This window comes from Gymnoscopelus braueri (genome assembly GCF_963280865.1).
Source record: "Gymnoscopelus braueri genome assembly, chromosome: 17".
Lineage (NCBI taxonomy): Eukaryota > Metazoa > Chordata > Actinopteri > Myctophiformes > Myctophidae > Gymnoscopelus > Gymnoscopelus braueri.
This window is the reverse complement of record NC_137617.1, coordinates 11,515,334-11,541,390: the sequence shown is the minus strand read 5'-3', so window position 1 is coordinate 11,541,390 and position 26,057 is coordinate 11,515,334. Positions and strand designations below refer to the sequence as shown.

Genomic DNA, 26,057 nt, shown 5'->3' with positions numbered 1-26,057 from the left:
ATTTACGAAAATAGCTAGTGCATTGTGAGGCATTGTAAGCTTGTAGATCGGCTATTTTCAAATGGCTGATGTATATAGGGCTGAAGTGGGGGTAATGTATGTTTTGTAATAATAATCAAAATCTACAAAGTAACTAACTAAAGTTTTCAAATAATTGTAGTAAAGTATATTTGGCTCTGGATGTAATGGAATAGAAGTAAAAGTATTGGCAATACGCCAGTAAAGTAAAAGTACCTCAAAATTGTAGAGTACTTGAGTAAATGTACTTAGTTACTTTACACCACTGTCTGATACGAACATACTATTTACAATGCCAAATTAGAATTGAGACTTTTATAGCAGCTACTCAATAGTAGCCTCGGTGAAATGCATAACATTCTGGAACTGTATGGTGGTATTGACCATCAGTGTAGTGGTGGAAAGTAACTAAATACATCTACTCAGGTACTGTACTTTTTTACTATACTGTAGTATTTCCAATTTTTTGTACTTTTACTTCTACTCCACTACATCTCAGAGGCAAATATTGTACTTTTAATCCTCTACAATTATTTGAAGCTTTAGTTACAAGTTACTAGATTTTGATTGATTTCATTATTATTACAAGAAAACCTACATTAAACACTTCAGCCCTACATACATTTTGGCCATTTGAAAATCGCCGATCTACAAGTTCGTAGATCTTCTGTTTTCTAAAGATTTTTATACATTCGAAAACTTGAAATCGGACATTTTGCATAATGAGTAGGCTACTTTCTACTTTTGGTACCTTAAGTACATTTTGCAACAAAAAACACGAGTAGACTGAAAGCTTATTGAATTGATCAATTTGTGTACCAAACCAACCCTAACACCCAACATCCTATAGCCTGGAGGGTTGACTGCCCTGTGATAATTCATTTACAGAATTGACAGTTCACTGATTTGAAAAATATTCAGGAATTGAGGTACATTTTTTGCTGTCAAAGAGTGCAAAAGCTATTTGAACAGTATGAGATTATCTGCAGACACACAGACTGAGGAGAAAACATAATCCCATGGTAAAGATAATTCCTTGCATTACAATAGGGCCTTCACTGTTCCGGCCCTGACCATGGTTCTCTGCACCACGAATAGTGCCTTTTGTTGCATGAATAAATATACAATCCATAACAGCTAGTTACAGCACGTGCATGCATATTCAAACTGGTATTATTTCAAGTGGTTATACATGATCATTATGATTAGAACCTTTGGGGAAAATAAGAGACCATTAATGGGTTACTGAATTCAACATGTTTATTAGACAGATTGTTAGCAATATAAAAAAAGACTGCTAACAGACATTAAAGGCAAGGGTTCAGACTGTACAAGTCACAAAACAATAGCATACAATGTGTCAACTTTTTCCACTGGTTGGACTTTCAAAAAATACTGATGCAAAATGTAATTAAAAAAAACTGGTATTTGTCTAATAAGGTTATGGACAGACTCATACTCAAGTACCCAAATAACAGATGAACATCACAGAATAATTATGCAGAAATACACATTGTCTGGTAAACTACCAGATTAGACCTGATCTGGCATTCGTAACACAATGTTGTAACCTGTAAACAATGACTGAGGATTCTCAGTGGTCACAGTTGCTATGGATTCATGTTCCTTTGTCATCGCTGCAATAAAATGGACCCAAGCACACAAGACTCACAAGTTAAACCTTCTCTGAAGGGCCTTCTGAAATCTTGCCACAAAGTTGTTCCCCAGCTCAGTTAGAAGCTTACTGGTCTTTGTCACTAAAGCAGGGAGCATGTGACTTGTTCCCTTTCCAGAGCAACATTAGCAACTTCCTCCTGGGGGATCCCGAAGGCGTTCCCAGGCCAGTGTGGAGATATAATCCCCCCATCTGGTCCTTGGTCTGCCACGGTCTCTTCCCAGTAGGACGTGCAGCGAGGACCTCCCTAGGGATACGCTCGGGAGGCATCCGTACTAGATGCCCGAAACGAAAGTCAAGGAGCTGTAAGTGGTGTAAAACAATATAACCCAAAATCAAAACAATCAACATAAAACACAAAAATATAAAGAGATGTAAATACGATAAGAATACTTAAAAAAGTGATAATTTCAATTACATTAGTCAAGGAAGACCAGACCAAAACATGCAAGTTATCAATGCAATGACCATCTATGCAAATGGTGGTCCACTCTCTCTGAACAATATTCTGACCCAAGTCTTCCTCCAATTTTCCCTTAGTTTTGAGTTCTTCAAACCCTATCACCTGGCGGAGCATCTGACAGAGTATTATGTAATATGTATGTAATATAAATCCTTTTTCACAGTGTTTCTGTCATCTTCTCCTCGGTTCATTGGTATGGTATCACCTGTGGCAGATTCAATGTGCATCCCTCCTCATCCTGAGAGACGCACATCTGCGACTCCCGCGAGAACCGGGAATCTCCCCCACAATTTCCCACGTGTTCGTCTCTCCGCAGTACCGCTCGATGGTATCGATATTTCTAAATGAAGAGAGACCAAAAGCCATGAGATAAATGTCTGGTGTTTACAAACAGCCACCTTTTCCCAGATTTTCAAGGAGCAACAGCCTCTTACCTGAGCGTCTGCCAGTCCACATCCTCCCCTCCTACTACATATATCTTTCCATTCACCACAGCCACGCCTGGCCAGCAGCGTGGCCGTTTCATGGGGGCACACATGGTCCACTGGTTGGTCTCGGGGTTGTAGGATTCCACCTTTTTTGTATACGCTGTTTTACGACCACCTATATATAAAAATGAATTAACAGGATAGTGACTGTTAGTTAAAAAAAAGGTAGGGTAAGTGATATCTGTTTGCTAAAATATGTGTTAAATAGCTCTATATTCATGTATTTGTTAAGCAAGCTTGTCTCTCCAGCTCTTTGGTAAACAGAAGAAAACCCATTTTCAGGTCGGGATACCAATTTGATCCAATCAGGAGGCACAACTCACACAGGACAAACAAGTGAAATTGGGAGTGATGACACAAAGAAATGAGCAAACAGCATTGGAACTGTAACACAATTAACATAATTGGTTACTCTCTCCTGATAAGCTGAAAATGTGCAACCCACCTGAAAATGTATGTTCTGTTTATTAAAGATTTGGAGAGACAGAGAGACCCTGTTACTGAACAAACACTCCATAGCAATGATTACTATCAGAATATAGTGCCTTCACTTTTTAACAAAATACATTTAAATATATATAACTTACCCTACCTTTAACAGGATAGTCTGCTATGTGTACAAACTACAGTGCAGATGAAGTTAGTCTATTGTGGAACTAAGAGGCATTAAAAACAAGTACGATACCTATAACGTAGATCTTTCCTTGGAGAGTACAGACAGCTGAACCAGAACGTTCTATACGCCTAGGTGCGACTTCTGTCCATACAGATGCATTAGGGTTGTACGTGTACACCTCTTTCTCACAAGAGCCAACTAGGAGGACAGGAGGACATGGTAAACATTATTCATTGTCAATGGGAGAATGAATCAAATGTACTAGAAGGCTTATGGACGTTTTCATTATGCTTTACATACATTACCCAAAAAAATGAACTTCATGAAATCAAGGAGGCTGAACGTGCAGGCGCATAATCCTGTTACATACCAATACAATAGATCAGTCCATCTACTGCGACCATTCCAGGGAGGATGGAATGCATGTCGGATATGCCAACAGTCCCCAAGAGCTGCCAGGTGTTGGTGTTGGAGTCATAACGCTCTACTGAGTCCACACGTATCCCATGCACATCACAGCCCCCTACTGCAAACACACAGCCATCCAGCATCACCAGGCCTATGGACCACAATGGGGGTGTGCAAGGAGGGGGGAAAAACCTGATAATTAGAGCTGATGACAAGGTCATATACAGCCTCTTCTTGCGTAACCAAGTCAACAATCTTTAGCAGTCATTCCTTAAAGTTAAATTGAATAACACAATAGTTTGACAGTCTTACCAAAATCACAGCGTGCCTCATTCATGGGAGCCATCTCCAACCATGAGTTATGGGAATGGTCATACTGCCACAGCTGCCTACTGATTGAACCGTTCGAAAATTCTCCTCCGGCCAGATACAGAGTAGAGCCTAAGGTGGGAGAAGAGTGGAGTTAAAATGAGTTATTCTTAATTTTGCCACTATTTCTGTACTATGGTTCACTTATCAAGCCAAGAAATTCACCAAAATAGGTAGAGCGTTTTGTTTTCAGACCTCAATATACATGGCCTTTAAAGATAATATAAAATAATTGAAAGGTCTTCATTGATGTGACGTCACCATGACCAGGGGTGAGCTCTAGGGGGTGCCCAGGGGGTCGGCGACCCCTTAGTTCTGACACTATGGGGGCTGGGGGCTCGCGCGTGCTCCACATGCACGAGCAGCTCCACATGCACGCACGAGCACACACCGTCAGCCACCCGCGAGCCGTCAATCATTAACACAACAACGCACCGTCAGGGGCGAGCCGTCTTTAACACCTTAAACAATGGCCTCAACCTGGCTGCTTTGCATAACATTAGGCTACTCGAGAAAAGCCATGGAGTGTGAAAGGGTTAATCGCTTAGCAGAGGACACAAGAGCTAGTAGCCTACCAGACACTCACAAACTTATCCCTGTCTAGCTCTGGTCCATAGCGTTAGAAGGAGTTCTCCTTAACGTTATGGTACTTTCGATTCTTTCCCCTCGCACCGCGGTAGCGCAGCCTCTCGTCTGTAGTAAAATAAAAAAATACACTTTTGGTACTCACCAAAACAAAGACGGTTTAATGGAGTTGAAAGCCTATTCTACTAAGTGGGAACACTCTGAGCCCCCACCTCACGTCTAAAATACACTTTTTGGCCAGAAAAGAAAATATTTCACCGGAAGGAAGAATCTGGTCAATAGGAAAATTCCATTGACCAGATCTGTAGAGGGCACTGTGGAGTAACCAAAAACATGTTTTAATTCCGGTGAAATATTTTCTTTTCTGGCCAAAAAGTGTATTTTAGACGTGAGGTGGAGGCTCACAGTGTTCCCATTTAGTAGAGTAGGCTTTCAACTCCATAAAACCGTCTTTGTTTTGGTGAGTAGCAAAAGGGTATTTTTTTAATTTTTTACTTGTTTTAACACATTGGCTGCCAAAGACGCATATCTGCGTTCTATTTAATCGCTCGCCTGGCTGCCAAAGACGCAGATCTGCGTTCTAAAAAAAAAAAGCAAAAAATCTGAAATAATTCTGGCAGATTAGGTGTTAAAAACCACTGTTTTGAAAGCAATGTAAGTCTTAAAAAAAAAGTAATTCAAGTAAAGACAAGTTGACTGATTATTTTAAGTACTTATGTGTGGGTGAATCTATGTAAAGGGCTTTTATATAAAACTAAAAGGAAAATAAAATAATTAATTAATTGAAACAAAAATAAAAACAACAAATTAACAATGCAACAAAATAATAAGAAATATAATTACATGAATAATCACATGTTGAATACAGTATTTCTAGCACTGAGCTGAGTGGCTATGTGCACATGCCTGCGCACGCACGTGCCCGCGCGCCCGTGCACGTGACGTCATAAAATAGAGCCCCCATAGTTCAAAAATCCATAGCTCACCACTGACCAGGACAGTCCAAAAATGTCTTTTTGCCTCTACTGTATTATTGAGATGGCTCAATTATCAAGCCAAGAAATTCACAGAGATTCACCAAGATATGTCCAGCGTGTTGTGACATAAGGTACCATGGGGGCCATGTACCTACTAGAGCCCTGAACAGGCCCAAAAGCGTGGTGATCAAGACCGGCCCCAGCCCGACAAGGGTCTGCCTGAGCCCAACCTGTTAATTTCATATGACGTGCGCTTTCTCTGATAACGACTCTATGATGCGTGATCCCTCGCGCTGTCATGCAAACACAGACAGAACACACACGTCCGTACCATATGCTACAAAGAGAAGTAAACTTTTATTAAACATAAATACACGTGCTACCGTCAAAATAATCACATATTAGTAGGCTACCGCGTTCCTGACCCAATGTTCATTACCATTACAAAGACACATAAGCAGCATGACATTGCATGGTGTAGAGAATAAAGTTACACGATCCAGGAGCAAATAAAAAGAATAACACCAACAACAATGTGTCCGAAGAATGTGTAATCATGGCGTAAAGAATAAAGCGAAGTTACGTGATCCAGCAGCCTAGTAGCCCAGTAGCCTAAGTAATTCAAGTTTTATTATCTACTTTAAATCTGATGGTATTCCTCACCTGACGCAACCAGACCGTGCCTGCATACAGCAAAAGGGAGACGGCCCAAAGTGCTCCACTGATTTGTCAGGGCATCAAAGCTGTCAAAGGTGTCAAGCATCTCCTCCGCGTCGTAATCCTCTCCCCCCACCGTCACTATGACTTCAGGCACTGGATAGTCACAGACTAAGTATTGAGTGAGAAGGTGAAAGGTTATGTTAACAACATAGCACCAATTAGTAGTCGCTAATGAGGAGAAAAAGTACATACATTTGAAATTATAAGGGGGGCATGGAAACCCTTGGCCAATTTTGTAGTACGTTTCCTGATCAGGTTAAAAACTACACAAGGGTAAAAACATGGCAGTCACTTCAGGGTGGCCTCCGAAGAAGGCAGCATCGCTGTGTTTTTATTGTTGTTCTTTGGTCCTAAATACAATTAGCATCTGCAGCTACGAGTGTACGAGTCTTTGATGTTTTTAGTGTCTTTACTGGTACAAACTTTGCACTATGCAGCCTGCCATGTTTTAACCTTTCTGAAAACGGAAAACATAAGCCCATGAAATATAAAATCTAATTATGAAATAATGATTCTATAATAATTATGAACACAAAATAGTAAAATACACTCCCCCAAATCCCCAATCGCCACACCAAAGAAATTAATCTGAATAATCTTTATTGCCAGGTACAAATTTGAGGTATTTGTCTCGGCACTGGAAATCCCAACTTAAAAACAAATTTTCCACCATCAGTTGCAACATGCATGCATGTGTGAGGCAGGGTACCTGTGGACCAGCGTGGCTGTGCTCTGTGGCTGTAGGGCAGGACATCCTGCTTCTTGGCCTCAGAGATGAGCCTCTGGCAGCCCTGGGATTCTTTCACCACATCCAGAGACTCAATCACATCATGGAGGTACGAGGGGCTGATGAGAGGAAGACGGATTTTCTCTAGCACCTTAAAGATAAAATAGAACACAAAGTATTTACTAGTCTAACTGGATATTGGGTTAACAACATCAAATTCACAGATATTTGTATTAATTGTTTTAAAGTTAACTGCGGTCTTCAACAAGACAGCAGCAAAAAAAAAAAAAAATGTGACAAATAAATAAACTGCCCACAAAAAGTTTGGAAACTTCACTTTGGTCGATTATTTCTCCCCTTTAATAATACTAATTGGTATTGTATTTTATATCATTTTTAATTGTAGATTAGTCACCTTAACAACGAGGTACAGCTTGTGAGGATCGAACATTCGTGGAATGAACAACACAGCAAAATGTGGGTAGTGCTGCAAAATAAATGCCAAAATCCCCTGCAATATAGTGTTCTGTTGGTATTCACTCTCGTTTAGAGCTTCGTGTGTGCCTGGGTCCTGCAACTTTGTCAAGTTTGTGTATGCTCCAAGCAGCAACACTGGTTGAAAGATGCCGCGTTTGTCCCTTCAGGATAAGACCGCCACAGAGCTGGATCATCACAGAGTACCTCCAGAATTTGGGAGTGGAGAGGATGGAATGGCCTGCCGTGAGTCCAGACCTCAACCCAATTGAACACTTGTGGGATCAGCGTGAGCGTGCTGTACGTGCTAAAGTGACCAACAGAACCACGTTGGCTGACTTGCAACAAATCCTGGTTGAGGAACGGGATGCCATCCCACAGCAAAATGTGGCTACTACAGTAGGTTGGTGACCAGCATGAGGAGGTGCCAAGCTGCTGTGGCTGTGTACCAAACGTTACTGAGGTCCCTGACACTGAGTGTAAAATGTATAAAGTGTAAAAATGGCCAATACAGTATGTGTTGTTTTTTCCTTAGTACTGTGGGAGAGTGCAATCATCCAATCCACCAAGCAACTCAAAACGAGGGTGAATACCAACAGAATAATGTTACAGGGGATTTTGGCAAAATATTTTGGGGGCGCTACACACACGTTTAGCTGTGTTGCTCATTCCACAAATGCTCGATTCTTACAAGCTGCACCTCGTTGTAAAGGTGACAAATCAATGATAACAAATGATATAAAATACAATACTAAAGGAGAGCATAATCGACAGAAGTTACGTTTCTGAACTTTTTGTGGGCAGTTTATATATACACACACACACACACTTTATATTTATTTATTAACCGTTACCTTTTCGAAGCTTTGTCTGCGGGTACTAGGACACTTGTTTAACCACATCATGGCCGCCTGAAACACCATCTCCTCCCTGGACACATTGAGATCATCACTGGCAAAGATCTCTGTCAGTCTGTCCACACAGAGAGAGAGGAACTCTTCCTAGGGACATGAAATACAGTAGACTAGTTGATACATTATAACCCAGTTCACATACTGCCTGAAGTGACCTTTTATTCTCTGAAGTGCTCACTGGTGATAGGTAGTTTGTTTGGTGAAAAGGACAAATGGGACATTATTAATAATAATATTACCTGCTGGTAGACGGCATTGAAGTGTTTAATAACATAATCCACGCTGCTTTTCTCCAACATTTGACAGGAGTAGGCCTCTGCCAAGCCGAGAATCGCTACACAGTTCTTTTCATCCATGTGACGCTCCATGTAATGACAGCAGGCCTCTTGAACTGCTGTGACATTCAGCAAGTGTGATGCTGATAGCAGGGCCTAGACCAAATGAACAAAGTAATATGTCTTAAGCAAAGATGCAGGTCAAAATCTGAAAATGAATAAGGTTTATGATGATAATACTGTACATCACCTGCACATTTTCTGTGGAGATGACCACCTTTGAAGTGTATGCATAGTTCAACATCAAGCCAATCATCTCAGGTTCCACTCCACTGATGGACACCCTTTCCTGTTTGGACTCCATCAAGTCTGTTGTAAACATTGCCTGTGCAGTTGAAAAGGTTGAATGGTTGGTTTTAGTGTTTATGGTTTAGGATTTTCTAATTATTTACAATGTGTCAGCAATTATAATTCTTTGAATATAACATGATATTCAGTTCACATGAAAGCCAAGGCAGAATTGAATGTCATTCCTTTAAAGGACAACTTCACCCATTTTCTATCTTCATATAATTGGTCCTCATTAATACTCATGATAAAATGGTAAAAAAATCTACTCTGTCTGTGTCTCATAGGAGGACTGAGGACAGTCCAGAAACCTGTCTACCAGTGACATCATCGTTAAGCAGGATTTTTTTTTCCAACAAGATTTATTTCGATTTTTATTAACACGAGAACAGTGGCTTCTATTATTGTATTGCAACTTTCCAGGAATAGAAAGCCTGCAGTTTCTATTAGCTTGGATTCCCCATTGATGATGTCACTGGTAGACGGGACTCTGAACTGACAGCCCTCCTCTGAGACACAGACCGAGTTGATTTTTTTTTTACCATTTTATCATGAGCATTAGTGAGGACCAATTATATGAAGATAGGTTGAAAATGGGTGAAGTCGTCCTTTAACAGCACCAGGTCAATAAATGTGTGCATACAAATACATCCATGTATGTATGGATGTATTTGTTGTATTGTTCGGTCTATTGTACTCTTTGTTTATTTGTGATAAGGTGTGTTGCATTGCATGTATTGCTCCATGCTGTTCTGGCTGGTCGCGCCTGGCTGGGGTGTGAGCAACACCTTGGTCTTGTTTCAATCAACCCTTTGATCAAACTATTATGTAAAAGGCCATGTCACACATATTGCTTCTTTGTCATGGCACCCCGCTGGGCCTGGCTTGGAAGAGAGAGGTATGGCCAGGGAGTTTCCCGTCTCATCTGTTTAAGGAAATAGGTAGCTGATATATTGCACTTTTACCTTAGCGCTAGGTATACTCTTGGTTGCTTGTTTTTGCAGAAAATGCACTAAAGACTTCTGGTGATTAGTAGTTTTCGTTCCCTACCTATGTTGAATACACTTATTGTAAGTCGCTTTGGATAAAAGCGTCTGCTAAATGACTGTAATGTAATGTAAAGCTGGGTGGTGACAGCCAGGCCATCTGTGTTGTATTGTTATAATTGTTAACAAACCCCTCGAAAACTAGATGATACATCTCAAGGGGTTATCCTTTCAGTAGAGGTACTAAACATTTACCTCAAAGTAAGAGCTAAAGGAGGCTAGTACATTGCGATGGCCGGGGAACTCCTGTCCCCCACAGCAGAGAATCACATCACAGAAAACATTGTTGAGTCGATGACGGTTTAGGCCCTCTAAGACCTTGCTGGGATGGCTGGTCTCCACAAACACCTCACTCTCCAGGACCAGTGAGGGCAGCGGTACATTAAGGATAAGGATAATTCCTTTTAACAGGTCGTTCATGAAAGTCCTTGCGGTCTTGTTTCCAATGAGAACCTGTGAGCAATTGGGGTTAAGAGTCTTGCTCAGGGACATATTTCATATCATCGGCACATATGCTGGGATAGCCTGGAATCGAACCTGGGGCAACCAGGGCCAGCTCTGGTTCCCTAGGCGGGCTCACTAACCACTCAGCTATGGCCGCCCAACTCTTTGATAACATCCACAGGGCAGGAAGATGAACTGGCATCGACTGGAATCATTTCAGCCATGTTTCACTTTGCTAGACCAGCCTATAGGACAGTAGTAGAAGAAGATGGAATAAATGGTTAGATTCTAACGATTCTTTAATTGTCAAATACCTATGGATCTCACCCCAACAACAAGCTGAAAACTGTTAAGATGTCCATTGTTAGATATTTCATAATCAATAGTGTATTAGATTTTGATTTGTATCATTTTGGTTAATTGCATAAAGCATGATGTATTTTGCTCAGAAGGGATCCCACTGAGCCATAGTCGTCTATTAGACCTCCGTCTAAAACTGGGTTATAATTGGTCTAACAGTGAAAGTTTTTTAGCGGTCTAGGCTTAGCCTAGACGTTGATTAGCTGTTTTTTAAGCGTCTATATATAGACGTCTATATTATAGACGTCATTTCAACGTCTATAATATAGACGGTCTATAAATAGACGCTTAAAAAACAGCTAATCAACGTCTAGGCTAAGCCTAGACCGCTAAAAAACTTTCAATTATAACCCCGTTTTAGCCTAGCCCTTAGACGTATTTTAGACGTCTAATAGCCCGAAAAATGCTCAGTGGGGACAGTTCTGTAACTGGCGATATAAGATGTCCTTGCTCCCTGGACTACTCTTTCTTTCCCGTGAAAGTTGTGGCTGCATTTTATCCATGATGCCTCAGCACAGACAAGGAGCCTTCGCCCCTGTTCACGTTGATATTATATTGTGGGGTGGGGTTAATAAAAGAAACTGTCTGTTATATTGGGGAACATTTTGTATTACAAGTAGAGAATATTTTAATGCCGTTACCACCTTGTCTCTTCTGTGCAAATAAACTCAAGTAAACCAGATACTTTTTTAAGACTCCTTGTTACTCTAAACCTAGATTACATTTCAAGGTAAGAGTTATAACTACTATGAATGTGGGGGTCCTTGACATGAAAATGTTTGATACCAACTGCACCCCTTCTACATAGGTATATTATTAATTATATGTGCAGTTATGTCGCTCCCTGATGGCTGTTAGGGAGAACTGAGCTTCATTAAGGTACTTGCGAAAGTAAACTTGTCACTCACAGGCTGGAGGTAAAAACAGGGTAAAACAAGTTCAATGCGTTCAAAGCCTCCTACCTCTGTTCTGCTACACGTAACAAAAAATAGTATTGTTTCATTACCTTGTAGAAGCAACGGAGATTCTTGGATGTTACGCACGTGTACTTTCCACACAAGTCACAGCCAGGCATAGGGTTTCAGGTTCAACAGCTGACTGAGACCAAACTAGCAAGACTGACTCACCATCTTGGCATCTCCGGTTTACTTCCCGTGTCTGCGTGAAGTAGGCGCCCGCCTTTTTAAGAGACCGGAAGCAGGTTGGAGTCTAGCCATGGTGCTAGACATGACGCTCGTATGTCACAAGCGTCACGGAACCACTTGTTCCTGGTGTGTGTTTTTTTTTTTACATTTACAACTGCTACATCCGCATAAACGTTCAGATCAAATATAAAGTGTTGACTCCAAGCCACGGATGTAACCAGCTAAAGTGCACTGGTCTAACTACCCGTATTTTCCGTATTGTTCAATAAAAAGCATTTTAATCCGATTGCCGGCCATTTGTTTTAATTTTCTCCAATGCTTTTAACTACGCGACCCTATTGGTTAAGATGTGTATTGCACTCTGATACATAGAAAAACTAATAGAAAATGGCCGCCGATTGGATTACAATAAGTTTGATTGGACAATAAAAAACATACGGGTACTTAGATTAGTGCACCTCAACTTGTTACATCCATGGCGTGGGGGTCAGCACTTTATATTTGAAATATGAAGGTTTATGTAGATGTGACAATTGTAAATGTAAAAAAAATCGCAAACCAGGAACAAGTGGTTCCATGACTGTCATGGTATGACAGTCATGTTTCAGGGCTAATAAAACTCCAAAGAAGAAGCAGCTCCTTCTGCCTTATATACAGGGTTGCCATGTCCTTTTATTATAAGCGTCTTTGAGCTTCTTTTTCTGTAAAGTTGCTTGTAAAATTGGTTTGTTTTATTGATTGATTGAATACTTTTTTAGCAGTTTGCAAAAAAAGGAAAGTACAGTTCAATACAAGGTCTGCTAAGAGGATTTTAAACCCAAGAAAACAATATAGCTACAGATATACTATGCAAAACAAAACATCATAGAAATCTAAGAGAAAAATATATACAGTAAACAGTTGCAGGTTGCGTTTTTTGGGGCTTGTTTCTAAAGTGTAGTTGCTTATTTAGGCTTGCTTCCAAAAATAATTATTATAATTTAAACCAGTGGACCGTTCTCAAATATTTTCATGAAATATTTTACATTTTATTGCAAGAGTTTTTGAAAATAGCTGTGCTCAGTAGCTGTGCTCGGCTATGCTCATGTGGCCTAATAGGCCACATGAGCTAACAAACTAATTGGCCCAATAGGGTCTGGCTGCAGACTGAAGCGCAAAATGAGCACGTGACCGGGGGGCGGGACCTCCACTGATGGAAACCTCCTTTCGTGGACCTCGTCCAGAGAACGGAAACGGAAATGTATTAAAGGGGTGTTTCTTTTCTTTTTCGGAAACGGAAATGTATTAAAGGGGTGTTTCTTTTCTTTTGGGCTCCTGGGCTCTCCAGAGCGTTTTTCGGGTTTTTCGGCCGCAGTTACCCCGGGCGGCATCCATGGGACCCGGGGGGGGCACCGACGCGTGCGCAGCCCCGGCCCGGATCCAACGAGCCCTCCCCCGGCCCCGGGCGACCCACGGCCCGGTCGGTACCGGCCGTTTTGGCCCGAAAAAGAGCAGATCGACAAGCCTAAAAAAGTTGAGGATTTTCGGCTGGGGGTCCTCCAGGGGGTCCCCGGGGACCTCTGGAGCCCATGCAGACACTTAGAAACATTTTCGATTTTTTTTTTGAGAACCATGATTTTGGGGGTCTTTGCCGCCCCATCGCTACCCCAGGAAGGTGCCTCTTCCTGGGCATGGTCCCTACCTACCCGATGGTACAAGTGGCCACTCTCCCCCCATGCGAAATTTCAAGCAGGGGAGAGGCCTCGAGCCCAGAGCTTCCTGGGAGCTCTGGACTTAGAAACATTTTCGATTTTTTTTTTGAGAACAAGGATTTTGGGCGGTCCGTGGCCCATCGCTGCCCCAGGAAGGTGCCTCTGTCCTGGGCATGGTCCCTACCTACGAGATGGCACCAGTTGGCCCTTCTCCCTGGCTCTCCCCTTCACACAGGACAAGGGCCAGGGAGCCCAGTGCCTCACGGCACAGTGCCGGGTGCACACTTGCCCGCTCTACCCGCCCCGGGAGCCACCGTCCCTGGGTAGGAGGTGGTCCATGGACCCCCGATGGGGACCAGGGACCGGGGACGGCGCCACCTTGTGGACGCCGGCGGTATTGCGCCCCGCGGCTTGTGGATCTGCTCTTTTTCGACCGCAGGACTTTGTCCTTTTTCCAGACCCACGGCCGGGGACCCCCAGGGACCCCCGGGGAGGCCTCGACCCGGCCCAGGGAGCCCCGAAGCTGGGTACTCGCTCCAGTCCGGGGACCCCCGGGGTCCCCGGCTCCAGAGGCTCGACCCTGGCCACTCGGCCGGTCGGCTCGGGCCTCTCCGGCCAGGGACCCCCAGGGACCCCCGGGGAGGCTTCGACCCGGCCCAGGGAGCCTCGAAGCTGGGTACTCGCTCCAGTCCGGGGGACCCACGCCTCCGGGGGACACCCGGGCCCGGCTCTCCAGGTGGTCCCGTGGACCCACTCTTAAGCACCCCTCGGCGGGCGTTAAGTGAAGTGGCAGGCCGCGGCCAAAGCACCGCGTGGACCTGGTGGTACAAAACTTGGCTCCCACGTTTTTGAAAAATCTGTTATATTAAATTACATTTTATTCACAAATAAATAATTGTTTGTTTATTTGGCAAATTGGGGCCACTGTACTTATTCTTTTCGTTTTAGGTTTTCTACATTAATGTAATTGCAAAGTTGCAATGTTACACCGCTCTGTTTACACATTTCTTCATTCAATTTTAATTGCATATACATTTCTTTTTCTTTTTTTTGTCCAAGTCTCCTTCTTCTTTGTTTGGAGAAGCAGAAGAACTCAACGGTACTGCCCCCAGTGGTTAAAACACAATTATGCAGGACCTCTTCTGCTGGAACGTGACGTCACCACCTCGTCCGTGTTGAGCTCGTCTCGTGGAATAGGTCTGCAGCCAGACGCTTCTCTAAATTGCTTCGTTTGGGCTCGTTTTCATATACGTGGTTGCTTGTTTCTCTCACAAAACCTGGCAACGCGGCCTCGTGCGGCATATCCGGTCAAAACAACAACAAGGAACTTCACCGTCCCGTGACTCTGAGGAGGAAAAAATATGTAAACATCGCGTCTAAATGTGTAAACTAAAACATTTCATATAGATATTATTTTAAAAGCCGAGCGCTTGGCCTGCGTTTAATTAGAAGCACAGTTAACCCTCCGAGCGACGACAACAACAGTGAGTCAAACCTTTGTGTACTATTAAGCTGCTAAGCTAACAGCTAATCCACACATAGCAGTTCAAACTGGTACATTTTCGATGGTGAAATTAGCAGTGTTTCAATTAAGATGTCGTGTGTGTTGATAACAGTTATCAATCTCAGCATGTAACAACAAATGTTATTGTGACATCTTATGTATGTTGATGAATGATCACATAGAATGCAGAGAGAACCAGTGGTGGGAAAGGTACTCAAATGTTCTACTTAAGTAAAAGTATCAATTCTGCCATGTAGAAATACTCTTAAGTCCGGAACTCAAAATTTACTTGAGTAAAAGTACAAAAATATTGGCATCAAAATGTAATTAAAGTACCAAAAGTAAAAGTACTCATTATGCAGGATTCACATTTCCCAAGTTTTCAAATATATAAAATGTATGTAAATCTTTTGAAAATAGCAGATCTACAAGCTACAATGCGTCGCATTGTGAGCAACTCTGCAATGGAAATTGTGGTCCTATGTATTCAATTCATCAACATAGCATATAAATAACACCCACCCTGACAAGGACTTGTAATTGTAGGAGTTGAGGCATTACATTTAGTTTGACTCAGTTCCCACAGAAATATTGTGAAAATAGCAGCTCTACAAGCTTGTAGATCTGCTTTTTTTCCCCCTCTCTCTCTGATTTTTTTTTCCTTTTCATTTCATTTCTCTTTAGGTATTTAAAAAGTTCTTAAAATTCAGTAAATTATCACTTTACTGTTACAGTATGTGGGGACCCTGACCCACACTGGTCTAATAAACCAAAGGAAACCCTTGTGTGCCTGTGATTTGACTTGCAGCTAGTAGCAGCAGCAGCAGCCAGTAGCAGCAGTAGGGATGGAGGCCTCCAAGTCGTCCAGCAGCACCATGCAGGTGAGCTTCGTGTGTCAGCGGTGCAGCCAGCCTCTGAAGCTGGACACCTCCTTCAACGTCCTGGACCGGGTCACCATCCAGGAGCTTATCGGTAAGGCTCGTTGTCCCATATCTGTGTTGTTGTTGTAGTGAATGCCAGAGTGTTTGCATTGTCCATGTCTCACGGTTAGGGGCTGTCACGATTAACAAAGACATGTCTGACACATTTACTCATTTTATACTTTCAAAGACATTTTTAAATAGCGGAAATAGCTGATCGTGACCCGTTGTAAGCTTGTAGATCTGCTACTGTCTTTATTTTTATTATTATTCGCAAATGTTTCCAAATGATTATGACGATTATGCAAAAGAAATTGGGATTGGACGATTATGTAATAATTGTGACAGGCCTACTCACGATACACTTAGAAATGGAATATTAGCCAAAGCTCGACAAGCTTAAAAGGCGTTGTGAGCTTGCAGATCATCAGGTTTTTTCATCTAAGTAAGTAGGCCGTAGAGGCTTATTGTCAGTATCGGCGTGAGAAAGCTAGAACCCTGGGAGATGGGTTTGCTGAGGTGGCGCGCAACACCTACCATTAGCTCCAGGTACTTACCGCACCAAGCCACGCTACTCGCATGCCGAGGTGCCGGCGGCCGGGATCGAACCCAGAACCTTCCGGTCCAAAGGACGGGACAGATGGACACAGCTAGAAGAGATTTGGTGTAGAGGGGTGCTAGAGAGCCAACTGATGTCCAGTTTACTAAGTCTAGAGGGTTTAAGTGGTTAAGGGTCTTGATCCATAGGGTGAGAATGAAGCACAGGTGTAGATAATGTCTTGACATGTATTTCATCGTCCAAAATGTGACCTGTCCGATCTGCCATCAGGTGACTAGCCTCTCTCTCTCTCTCTCTCTCTCTGAACAGCTCCACTGGTCACTGTGACTCCTAGTAAACAGACTGACAGCAATGAAGGGGAGACTGCACCAGAGGTACGCTTTGAAACCTCCTTCCTTTCCTTCTTACAATGTAGGCATTTAGCAGACGCTCTTAATCCAGAGCGATTTACAGTAAGCAAGGTAAACACAAGGTAGTATCAGATGCATAGAAATAGTCATGTAGGATCATAGGTAAACCAAGAATCTATCATAATTCTTCTGAAAGTTCTGAAATTTAACTGGAAATTAATGTAGGCTGGCTGACACTGTACATATATATTAAACCTCATTATACTGTCAATATTCTGTACATAATATACATCCATTCATTGACGATTGATTATATACTGGTGATATACAGTAGTATTGTACATTATACTATAAACATTATTTATTAAGTTATACATTACGCCAGTCCAGTCAGTCCAATTGCAGATGGCTAGGCCAGACTTAAGTTTACCTATTTTTACCTACCTACCCTACTGTACCTACCTACCACTCACTGTAATTTTTCTCTGAACGTCTTTTTTCATTTCCTTCCAAGGAGACCTTTGTGGAAAGCAAGCAAGATGGAGTTGCCAGGAAATACATCCCTCCTGCACGGTGAGACCTTGTATTATCCCTAGTTCCAAACGCTACCAGTTTAAATGGCTCTCATGTTGAGTCTTACAAGCCTGGCTGATCATTCAGTGTGAAATGATGAAGACCTCATAGTGAAACGCATAATTGTTTTGTTATCTCAAACTGCAAAATGTTGATTATGATGACACAGAATGTTCCACAGCTGCTAAACACTCTCACAGACAATAAAGTCCTTACTCTTAATTTAACCTCAGAAGCTTGTACAAATGGGATCAAATGCCATTTGGTTCCCTTTGTACCCTCTTTGGTGTTAACCACTTTATACCACTCAATCCCTATTTATACTTCCTCGTACGATGGAGTCGTGTGGCAAAAATATAGAATATTCTTGTAATCACATGCCCAAAATACAGACGGCAGGTTGGACATGGGGTTAAATAAACTCTTTGCTGTGTGCAGGATGATGTCGACAGAGAGCGCCAACAGCTTCACTCTGATAGGAGAGGCGTCTGACGGAGGAACCATGGAGAACCTGAGCCGCAGACTCAAGGTGAGCCCTGCAATAACACCACCGCTGTCCCATCTACCTTCTCTCACTGTTGTCCCATCCACCATCTCTCACTGTTGTCCCATCCACCATCTCTCACTGTTGTCCCATCTACCATCTCTCGCTGTTATGCCATCTACAACCATGTCCCATCTCTTGGCGGTTCCCTTTTAACTATTCCTATAGGGCAGTGGTTCCCAAACCTTTTAGCTCGAGACCCAAAAGAGAAATTAGACGTTTGCCCGGCACCCAAACTAGTGAAAATAGCAGATATACAAGCGCACAACGCGTCGCGAGCTTGCAGATCTGCTATTTTCACTACTTCTTTAAAAAAAAATATTGTTCATGGAGATTATTTGATTTTATTTAGAAAAGACTTTTGAAAATTGTTGGAATTGTCTTTAATTGATGAAAAGTTGAGATTTCTTCTGTTTAAACATTTTTTTCTTTTGAAATAATATGTATATGTATATGTATGTATATATATATATATATATATATGTATGTATATATATATATACATATGTGTGTGTGTGTGTGTGTGTGTGTGTGTGTGTGTGTGTGTGTGTGTGTGTGTGTGTGTGTGTGTGTGTGTGTGTGTGTGTGTGTGTTTTAAATGTAGGAAACAAAACAAAAAGGGGATATTTACTCGCGACCCATAAAAATTGGTCCGCGACTCGAACATGGGTCCCGACCCACTGTTTGGGAAACAGTGCTATAGGGGTTCCAAATGGATCCTTGCAGGTCTGTAACTCTGAGAGTGTACAAATGGAGTGACCTGAACCCTAATCCAAACGGATGACTCTGTGTGTGTGCCTGTCCTGTGTCTCTGCAGGTTACCAGCAACCTGTTTGACATCATGTCTGGACAGACGGACGTGGACCACCCGCTGTGTGAGGAGTGTACGGACACACTGCTGGACCACCTGGACACACAACTCAACATCACAGAGAACGAATGCCAGAACTACAAGTAAATACAAGCCCACTGCGCTCACAATTAAAAACGTATATACTTCGTCATACGACAAATAGCAAAAATGGCTGATCTGCAAGCTCAATTGTGAGCTTTGGGAGCTTGTAGATCGGTTATTTTCGCCGAATGGTTATAATAATAAAAGGTACATACTTAAAAATAAGCCATCTGATGTCCGCATAAGCGCACCACTTACGTAGATGCACTGCGGCACAACAGCGGAGCTAACAACACTGTAGAGCTCAAGTCCCTGAAGCTAGACAGGAGGGTGTGGAGGGCAGCAAGTTCAGGGGTCCCGAGTTGGTGTTGGCAAGACCGCACTATCGCGTCGCAAATATATAACGCCCACCCAACTTCTGACCAATCGCACTGTCCGAACTGTCTTCGGATAGTCAGAAGAACATCTAGGGGTGCAGGAGCGTCCGAAGCAAGTTCTGAGACCGCTCAGTCCGTTCATTTTGTAGTTATCACCTACCCTGTCCGAAGACATTTTGGATGTCGGTTGGAGCATGTAGGCCCCTTTTATTATGCTACCTACCAAGGAGGCTTCCCCGCAGCGTATATACAATCTACGACAGTGTTTTGCCAAGTCCCGGAAAAGACGCACTGTGATTGGCCAGTAGTCACTTTGATTGGCAGTTGTGCCAAACGCTCACCCCAAAACATGATTCAAGATTCTGTCCCTATCGGGACATAACATAACTATTCTTTATCGGCAAAAAAATCTGCGGTTTTGTGGCAGAAACAGCCAGTTCCTGTTCTTTCATTTCAACCAATCAGAAGAAGGTATGGGGCTATGGGCGGTCCTTGGCAAAACACTGTCGTAGACCGTATTTACGCTTCCTTGCACACGAGACGGAGCCTAATGTGAGTGACTTGTCCCTGACCCCTCTGTCTCTAGGCAGTGCCTGGAGCTGCTGTCCCAGCTGCGGGTGGAGGAGGAGGACAGTCTGCTGGCGGAGCTCCGTCAGCTGAACGAGGAGGAGGAGGCCCTGGTCCAGGAGCTGGAGGCGGTGGAGGAGCAGAGGGCCGCCGTGGCTCTGGAGGTCACCCAGGGACGCACGCACTCCCAGCAGCTGGACACCGAGGAGCTGCAGTGAGTAGGAGGACAATCACACTTTGTTGTCCCATCACAGGTTTACAGGTGTGAAGAAGTAGGTGAAGAGAGAGGTTGAGTGAGAGCAGAAGAGATAGAAACATGTAAAATAAAACGAATAAAGATATATATAGATGGCGTATGTATGTGATAGCAGAGAACATGATGTTTAGAACATTAGCCTCAATTGCAGGTGTGTAAAGAGGTGTGTGTGTGTGTGTGTAGAGTGAAGGAGAGGGAGAGAAGAGAGTATGGCTGCACCACTCAGTAGCTTTCTTCGATTACTGTTTCGATTAATCGAGAAGCGTTTAAAAAAAACAAGTTTCCTCTATAAACAAATCAATTAACTGTTATTTCATACTTTGCCGCACAGTGTTGTGCTAAAATAATGAAAATAGCAGATCTACTGTACAAGCTGACAACTGGTGTGAGCTTGTAGATCAGCTATTTGCTATTTTTAAGAAATGTTTAAACCAAAGCAAATCAATCCCCCCACATCAATTATGTTTTATTAAAATTGAATCAGGTACCAGAAGGAGTACAGTGAGTTCAAGCGTCAGCAGCTGGAGCTGGATGACGAGTTGAAGAGCGTGGACAACCAGATGCGCTACTGTCAGACCCAACTGGACCGCCTGAAGAAGACCAACGTCTTCAACGCTACCTTCCACATCTGGTAACACACACACATCCAGAGTAATAGTCTCATATAACCTTAGAATAACTGTCCCTTTCACAAACTGTTAATGGGTTATTAATGACAAAAATTATTGGCACAGCAGTGCTCAGTGATGTCTCTGCTACGTCCAATGAGCAAACTACATACAGTTCATATGCCTACTGTCAGCTCACAAGACACTTACTGAATCTATAATTATTATAATAATAAATCCATTGATTTGCAACTTTATTAAGAAAATAACTAGTTCAAAGGCTAAAAACTAGCAAACAAAATCATTCATCAATCAAGGCAAAAAGGGAGATTACTGAATAGCACATTCTCCACTGTACTGCCACCAGGCACAGCGGTCAGTTTGGAACCATCAACAACTTCCGACTGGGTCGCCTTCCCAGTGTCCCTGTGGAGTGGAATGAGATCAATGCTGCCTGGGGACAGACCGTACTGCTGCTGCACGCACTGGCCAACAAGATGGGCCTGCGCTTCCAGAGGTACACACACACACACACACACACACACACACACACACACACATCCCTAAGATAGACGCAGATAGTTTGACTTCTTCAATAACACAATGAAAACTCTTAATGGGATTCAAACTTTGTCAGTAGATCAATATGCAGAATTGGATCAATAACACAAAGAAGATATGTATGCTATGGTGGTGCTTCTGTGGAGTTGTGGATTCTGGTTGAACCACTTGACTTGTTTGATTCAAATACTGGAATTTTACATCCACTGTAGAAGACCTGGATAGTCAGAGGATGTGCGTTTAATTTGTTGTTTAAGACACTGAACCCCAGCGTCAATATTCTGGGGGGGAACACTAGCCAAAAATAGCAGCTCTACAAGCTCACGATCCATCGCCATCGTCAGCTTGTAGATCTGCTATTTCTGGCGAAGAGATTTGTTGTAGAATCTAAGTGGTCAAAGTGCAGTTAACTCTGAAGTCCAGTTCCAAGACGACAGGGGTTTAAAGTGTTGAAGCCACCCACTCCAGGATGCATTACTCAGCTGTCATCCATCGGTTGCAGGTATCGCCTGGTGCCGTACGGAAACCACTCTTTCCTGGAGTCACTGACTGACAAGTCCAAGGTAAAAAAACAACAACTTTATAAACCTTAATAAACCACACTGGCTGTGGTTTGTCACATGTCCACTGATATTCCCGTTAACCACATTAACTCTAGCATCTCTATTTCAGGAAAGACATAAATAGGCAAAGATTATGGCGAAAATAGCCGATCTGCTATTTTTGGCAAAGCAATTTGGTGTAGAGGGGAAAAAAGGGCCAGGGAAGATTTAATTAAAAAAAAAAAAAATGATCCATGTTAAATGCTGTATTCAGTTGTTTCCAGGAATTTGTTATGTTTTATCCTCAAATGTCTTTTAACCAAGATGTGTGTATGATTTGTGGGTTATTTGCAATTCAAATAAACTAGACTTGCTAAAAAAAATTACCCAACTCCCACCCAAGGCTCGATAAACGTTTGTCTGCCATTTGCATGGATTAAAGTTCTCAGTCGCTTCAGTCATTTAGAAACCTGCATGTCTTCTATGGAAACATGTTGCGCACCGAAAATAGCCGTTCTACAAGCTGTTGCGCTGCAACGTTTTGTGAGCTTGTAGATCGACTATTTTCAGTCATTAGTTATATTAAGATTAAAATAGTATTTGAAGTGGTCAAACTAACTAGCAATAGAGTACATGTTCAGAAGCATCTTCCATTAAAACCCTAATGGGCTCGGATATTTCATACAAGCAAAGCTTAAAGCCTCAATCTGTGATTTCTTCAACCGGTTGGCTGTATGTAGAACAGCAAGAACATAATAGCTTTATAACGATAATGGCTAAACATCATAATTCTACATATTGTGCTACATTGTTTAGGAAACTGAGCGCGAGGGGGGGGGGGGGTCCTTTCATGCTGTTTCACAAATCACAGATTAGAATTCAGTCATGATATTTAAATTTGGCTTAATTCCATGCATTGTCTCTTGGTGTGCTTTTCAGGAACTGCCTCTGTACTGCTCAGGAGGCCTGCGCTTCTTCTGGGACAACAAGTTCGACCACGCCATGGTGGCGTTCCTCGACTGCGTCCAGCAGTTCAAAGAGGAGGTGGAGAAGGGAGACACAGGCTTCTGTCTGCCCTACAGGCAAGTGCCTGAAAACATTCTGGCGGGATGAATGGGAGCGTGTTATTGAGGTTATAAGGGAGACCTCCCATGGCTGTACAGGCTTATTTAGGCCCACGACACCATTTGATGATCTATCACTTTGAACCTGGCACCTCTATTTTGGACATGTTATATATTATTATAGGTGCAATAAACAAGAAAAGAGAAAAAGCACGCACATCAGACTATAAAGTGCCAGGTGCAGGGGGCAGAAACAAATATTCAGTCCGCAAACTGGGTCATTACAATTTATTAACACACAAAGCGTGACGCTTTGAGTCTAGGTGGCTATTTCCTCAGGTCTGAGGCGAGCCACCTAGGCTCGAAACGTCAGACCGGCTTCGAATGCTATCAATGCACTGAATGTGATATCACAAAATATCACATTTTATCAGACATTGAATGGGCAAAGTAGGCGACATACTGACCTACCCGCGATTCATCAGACCATTCATTGGGCGTAATCAGGACATACTGACCTACCCACGATTCATCAGACCATTCATTGGGCGTAATCAGGACATACTGACCTACCCGGAGGCAGAGCAGTCCCCACAACATGATTTACGATTCTGTGCCTATCGGTTTATAACTCGGACGACGCTGAGTAGGCTTAAGCGAACGTTGCAACGTTTGGGACGGCAACTTACTCGCTTTAGCTTGCTCGGTGGTCCCTCTCGTGGCTCCAGTTCGCTTGAGACTGCACGCCTCTAAACCGAAACTTATAAGTCATCGCTGTCGGTAGGTCAGTATGTCGCTTACTTTGCCCATTCAATGGTCTGATTCAACGTGATAATGTCCCATTCAATGCATTGATAACATCCGAATCAGGTGGACCGCCACACTTTGTGTGGTAATACATTCTAAGACTTATGGAGCATGACTCAGTGTGCTGCACATTTCAAAAAAAGATTTCAAATATTTGTTTATATTGTCAAACACAGCAAAAAAAAGAGGACACCACACAAATTAGTGTTGGAAGTTGGCTTTCATAGTGTATGTGACCATTCCATTGTATGCGTTTTACTTGTATGGTTTTAGGATGGACGTGGAGAAGGGCAAGATCGAAGACACGGGAGGCAGCGGCGGTTCATACTCCATCAAGACCCAGTTCAACTCGGAGGAGCAGTGGACCAAGGCCTTGAAGTTCATGCTGACCAACCTCAAGTGGGGACTGGCCTGGGTCTCCTCTCAGTTCTACAACCGATAAGTTTGGTTCCTGCTCGAGGGAACAAGGGACTGGAACCGTGCACCCCGTTGGACATAATGGACATCGTGTTGTTAGCAAGAATCCTATAAAAGTATTATAGGAGGTCTGCTAACATTCTTTATGGACTCTAGTGGTTGAATTCTGCAGGAAGGCGTGGAGCAGTGGTTCTCAATGTGGGGGACAGGCTCAGGGGTTACAGGGTTCCAAATGGACCCTTACAGGTCTGTAACTCTGACAGTGTACAAATGCACTCTGAGAGTTATGGGGCCCCTTTAATTAAAAAAAAAAAGGTTTAAGAACCACTGGCTTGGAGACATGTCAGAACACTTACTTCAATACTTTGATCATAGAGTAGTCCTCAACCCATGTTGAACTTTGGTAGAACCTTGGTTTGTAATAGCTACCAGGGCATGATCAGCGTAAATCTAAATATTGTACATCATCATCTTTATCTGTTGCATTCTATGCTCTGTGAGTTAGACACCAGAAGTAGATACTAGATCAATTTAAACCACTACTGGCTTTCCATCTATAGCAGTAGACACGTAGGCAGCTTTAACCACTTAAACCCTACTTAATTGACCGGGGTCCCCGAGGGTGTACTTGGTCCGCTCCTTTCCCCCCTCTACACCAAATCTCTGCCAAAAATAGCCTAACGTTTGCCTCAGAATAGGGACGCTAGGGTTCATGTGGTTAATGTGCTTTTTTAGGCCTGCTTTGCCAATACAGAAAGTGAATGGATTCAGTCACTACTTCCAGTTGTTTATCACAGGAGCAGCAACAGCTATTTGTGCGTGTATCATGACCGGTTTAACTGTACAACCAACGGTTCTACCGAGGTCCATAGCTCCAGTCAGTGCTCCACAGTGTGCAGTGATGTACAGACACATTTCAGCTGCCAAAACATTAACACTGATGGACTCTAATCACTAAAGCTGCCAAGACAGGGTTAAGGAATGTCCTCCTGTCATCTGTAGAAACAGAACTTCACCATAAGAGCATGTGACTCCGGTGCACACAGCAATTCTTAAGAGTATACAAATGTAACCCCATTTGTATACTCAAGAGTTACAAAATGGATAAATGAACACTTTTTACTCTGTAGCTGTCTCAATAACCAGTGAACTCATGTACATGGACTAACACCTTGTATCTGTTACCACGTAGACGGATAAGCATGCACTGTCAACAATACTTAACCTACAAACGGTACCGCCTTCTGTCAGTTCAGAGATGTGTGTTGTGTGTAAGGGTCCTTTACGCACTGACACCCTTATACAAACCATGTGATTAATGTTCAAAACATATACTTGACCGTAGAACGTTTGAGTTTCACCCACACAGTTGTTTTCAGGCTGATTAGACCTCTTCTTGTTATAGAATTAGACCTGTCAGTTATGTAAGCGCCTGTTAGGGTGTTGCCACAATTTGATTGGCTGCGCCCCGGGCGTCGAAGCCAACGCAAGCTGAGACTTATCGATGTGTCAATTTCCGTTATTGTCTTGTGAAGAAGCAGTCTAATCAGCCTTAGTCTCTCTAATCACCTGTGTGGGTGACATGGAGCTTGGCTCCGATGACTGGGGTTGGATTGTAGGATTTTGGTAATTCAATTTTACATTAAACACTAACATTACTGTTAATAGAGACGTATGCTTGAAAGCAACTATTGTGTAACACTGCATGCTTTACAATAAAGTGATTTGTGACACATGCAAGTTATTTCTTCCCCCAAATCAATCAAAACA

At 42.8% G+C, this 26,057-nt stretch overlaps 2 protein-coding genes across 4 annotated transcripts; one reads left to right on the top strand and one right to left on the bottom strand.

The window, feature by feature from the left end:
• Positions 1-2,251: 2,251 nt before the first annotated feature.
• LOC308104432 (kelch-like protein 3) lies at positions 2,252-10,614 on the bottom strand. Of its 2 annotated transcripts, none has more exons than XM_080454836.1 (11): positions 10,299-10,614; positions 8,960-9,094; positions 8,674-8,865; positions 8,375-8,521; positions 7,029-7,197; positions 6,263-6,427; positions 3,981-4,109; positions 3,631-3,819; positions 3,330-3,458; positions 2,591-2,759; positions 2,252-2,496 (listed from the first exon to the last, which is right to left on the bottom strand). In XM_080454836.1, the coding sequence occupies exons 1-11, from the start codon at positions 10,593-10,595 to the stop codon at positions 2,373-2,375; spliced, it is 1,845 nt and encodes a 614-aa protein (XP_080310962.1). In that variant the 5' UTR covers positions 10,596-10,614; the 3' UTR covers positions 2,252-2,372. The 2 variants fall into 2 exon arrangements, with proteins under 2 accessions (XP_080310962.1, XP_080310963.1); XM_080454837.1 differs by having other exon boundaries at positions 6,263-6,412.
• Positions 10,615-15,052: 4,438 nt separating this feature from the next.
• Positions 15,053-26,022, top strand: becn1 (beclin 1, autophagy related). Of its 2 annotated transcripts, none has more exons than XM_080455993.1 (12): positions 15,053-15,227; positions 16,056-16,219; positions 17,036-17,100; positions 17,591-17,649; positions 18,088-18,178; positions 19,011-19,147; positions 20,052-20,246; positions 20,773-20,919; positions 21,264-21,413; positions 21,960-22,020; positions 22,939-23,081; positions 24,144-26,022. In XM_080455993.1, exons 2-12 carry the CDS (start codon positions 16,093-16,095, stop codon positions 24,310-24,312), a joined length of 1,344 nt encoding a protein of 447 aa, XP_080312119.1. In that variant the 5' UTR covers positions 15,053-15,227; positions 16,056-16,092; the 3' UTR covers positions 24,313-26,022. The 2 variants fall into 2 exon arrangements, with proteins under 2 accessions (XP_080312119.1, XP_080312120.1); XM_080455994.1 differs by having other exon boundaries at positions 15,053-15,231; positions 16,063-16,219.
• Positions 26,023-26,057: the final 35 nt, after the last annotated feature.

What these genes read in the sequence shown, in the direction of transcription:
- LOC308104432 (XM_080454836.1), bottom strand. Translation starts at nt 10,595, where the DNA reads ATGTCCCTGAGCAAGACTCTTAACCCCAATTGCTCACAGGTTCTCATT. An exon ending in GCAGACAAAGCTTCGAAAAG is followed by an intron (nt 7,198 to 8,374) that starts GTAACGGTTAAT and finishes TTTATCTTTAAG; the next exon opens with GTGCTAGAGAAAATCCGTCT. An exon ending in TGAGGCACGCTGTGATTTTG is followed by an intron (nt 3,820 to 3,980) that starts GTAAGACTGTCA and finishes TGTGGTCCATAG; the next exon opens with GCCTGGTGATGCTGGATGGC.
- becn1 (XM_080455993.1), top strand. Translation starts at nt 16,093, where the DNA reads ATGGAGGCCTCCAAGTCGTCCAGCAGCACCATGCAGGTGAGCTTCGTG. An exon ending in AAATACATCCCTCCTGCACG is followed by an intron (nt 17,650 to 18,087) that starts GTGAGACCTTGT and finishes TGCTGTGTGCAG; the next exon opens with GATGATGTCGACAGAGAGCG. An exon ending in ATGGGCCTGCGCTTCCAGAG is followed by an intron (nt 21,414 to 21,959) that starts GTACACACACAC and finishes CATCGGTTGCAG; the next exon opens with GTATCGCCTGGTGCCGTACG.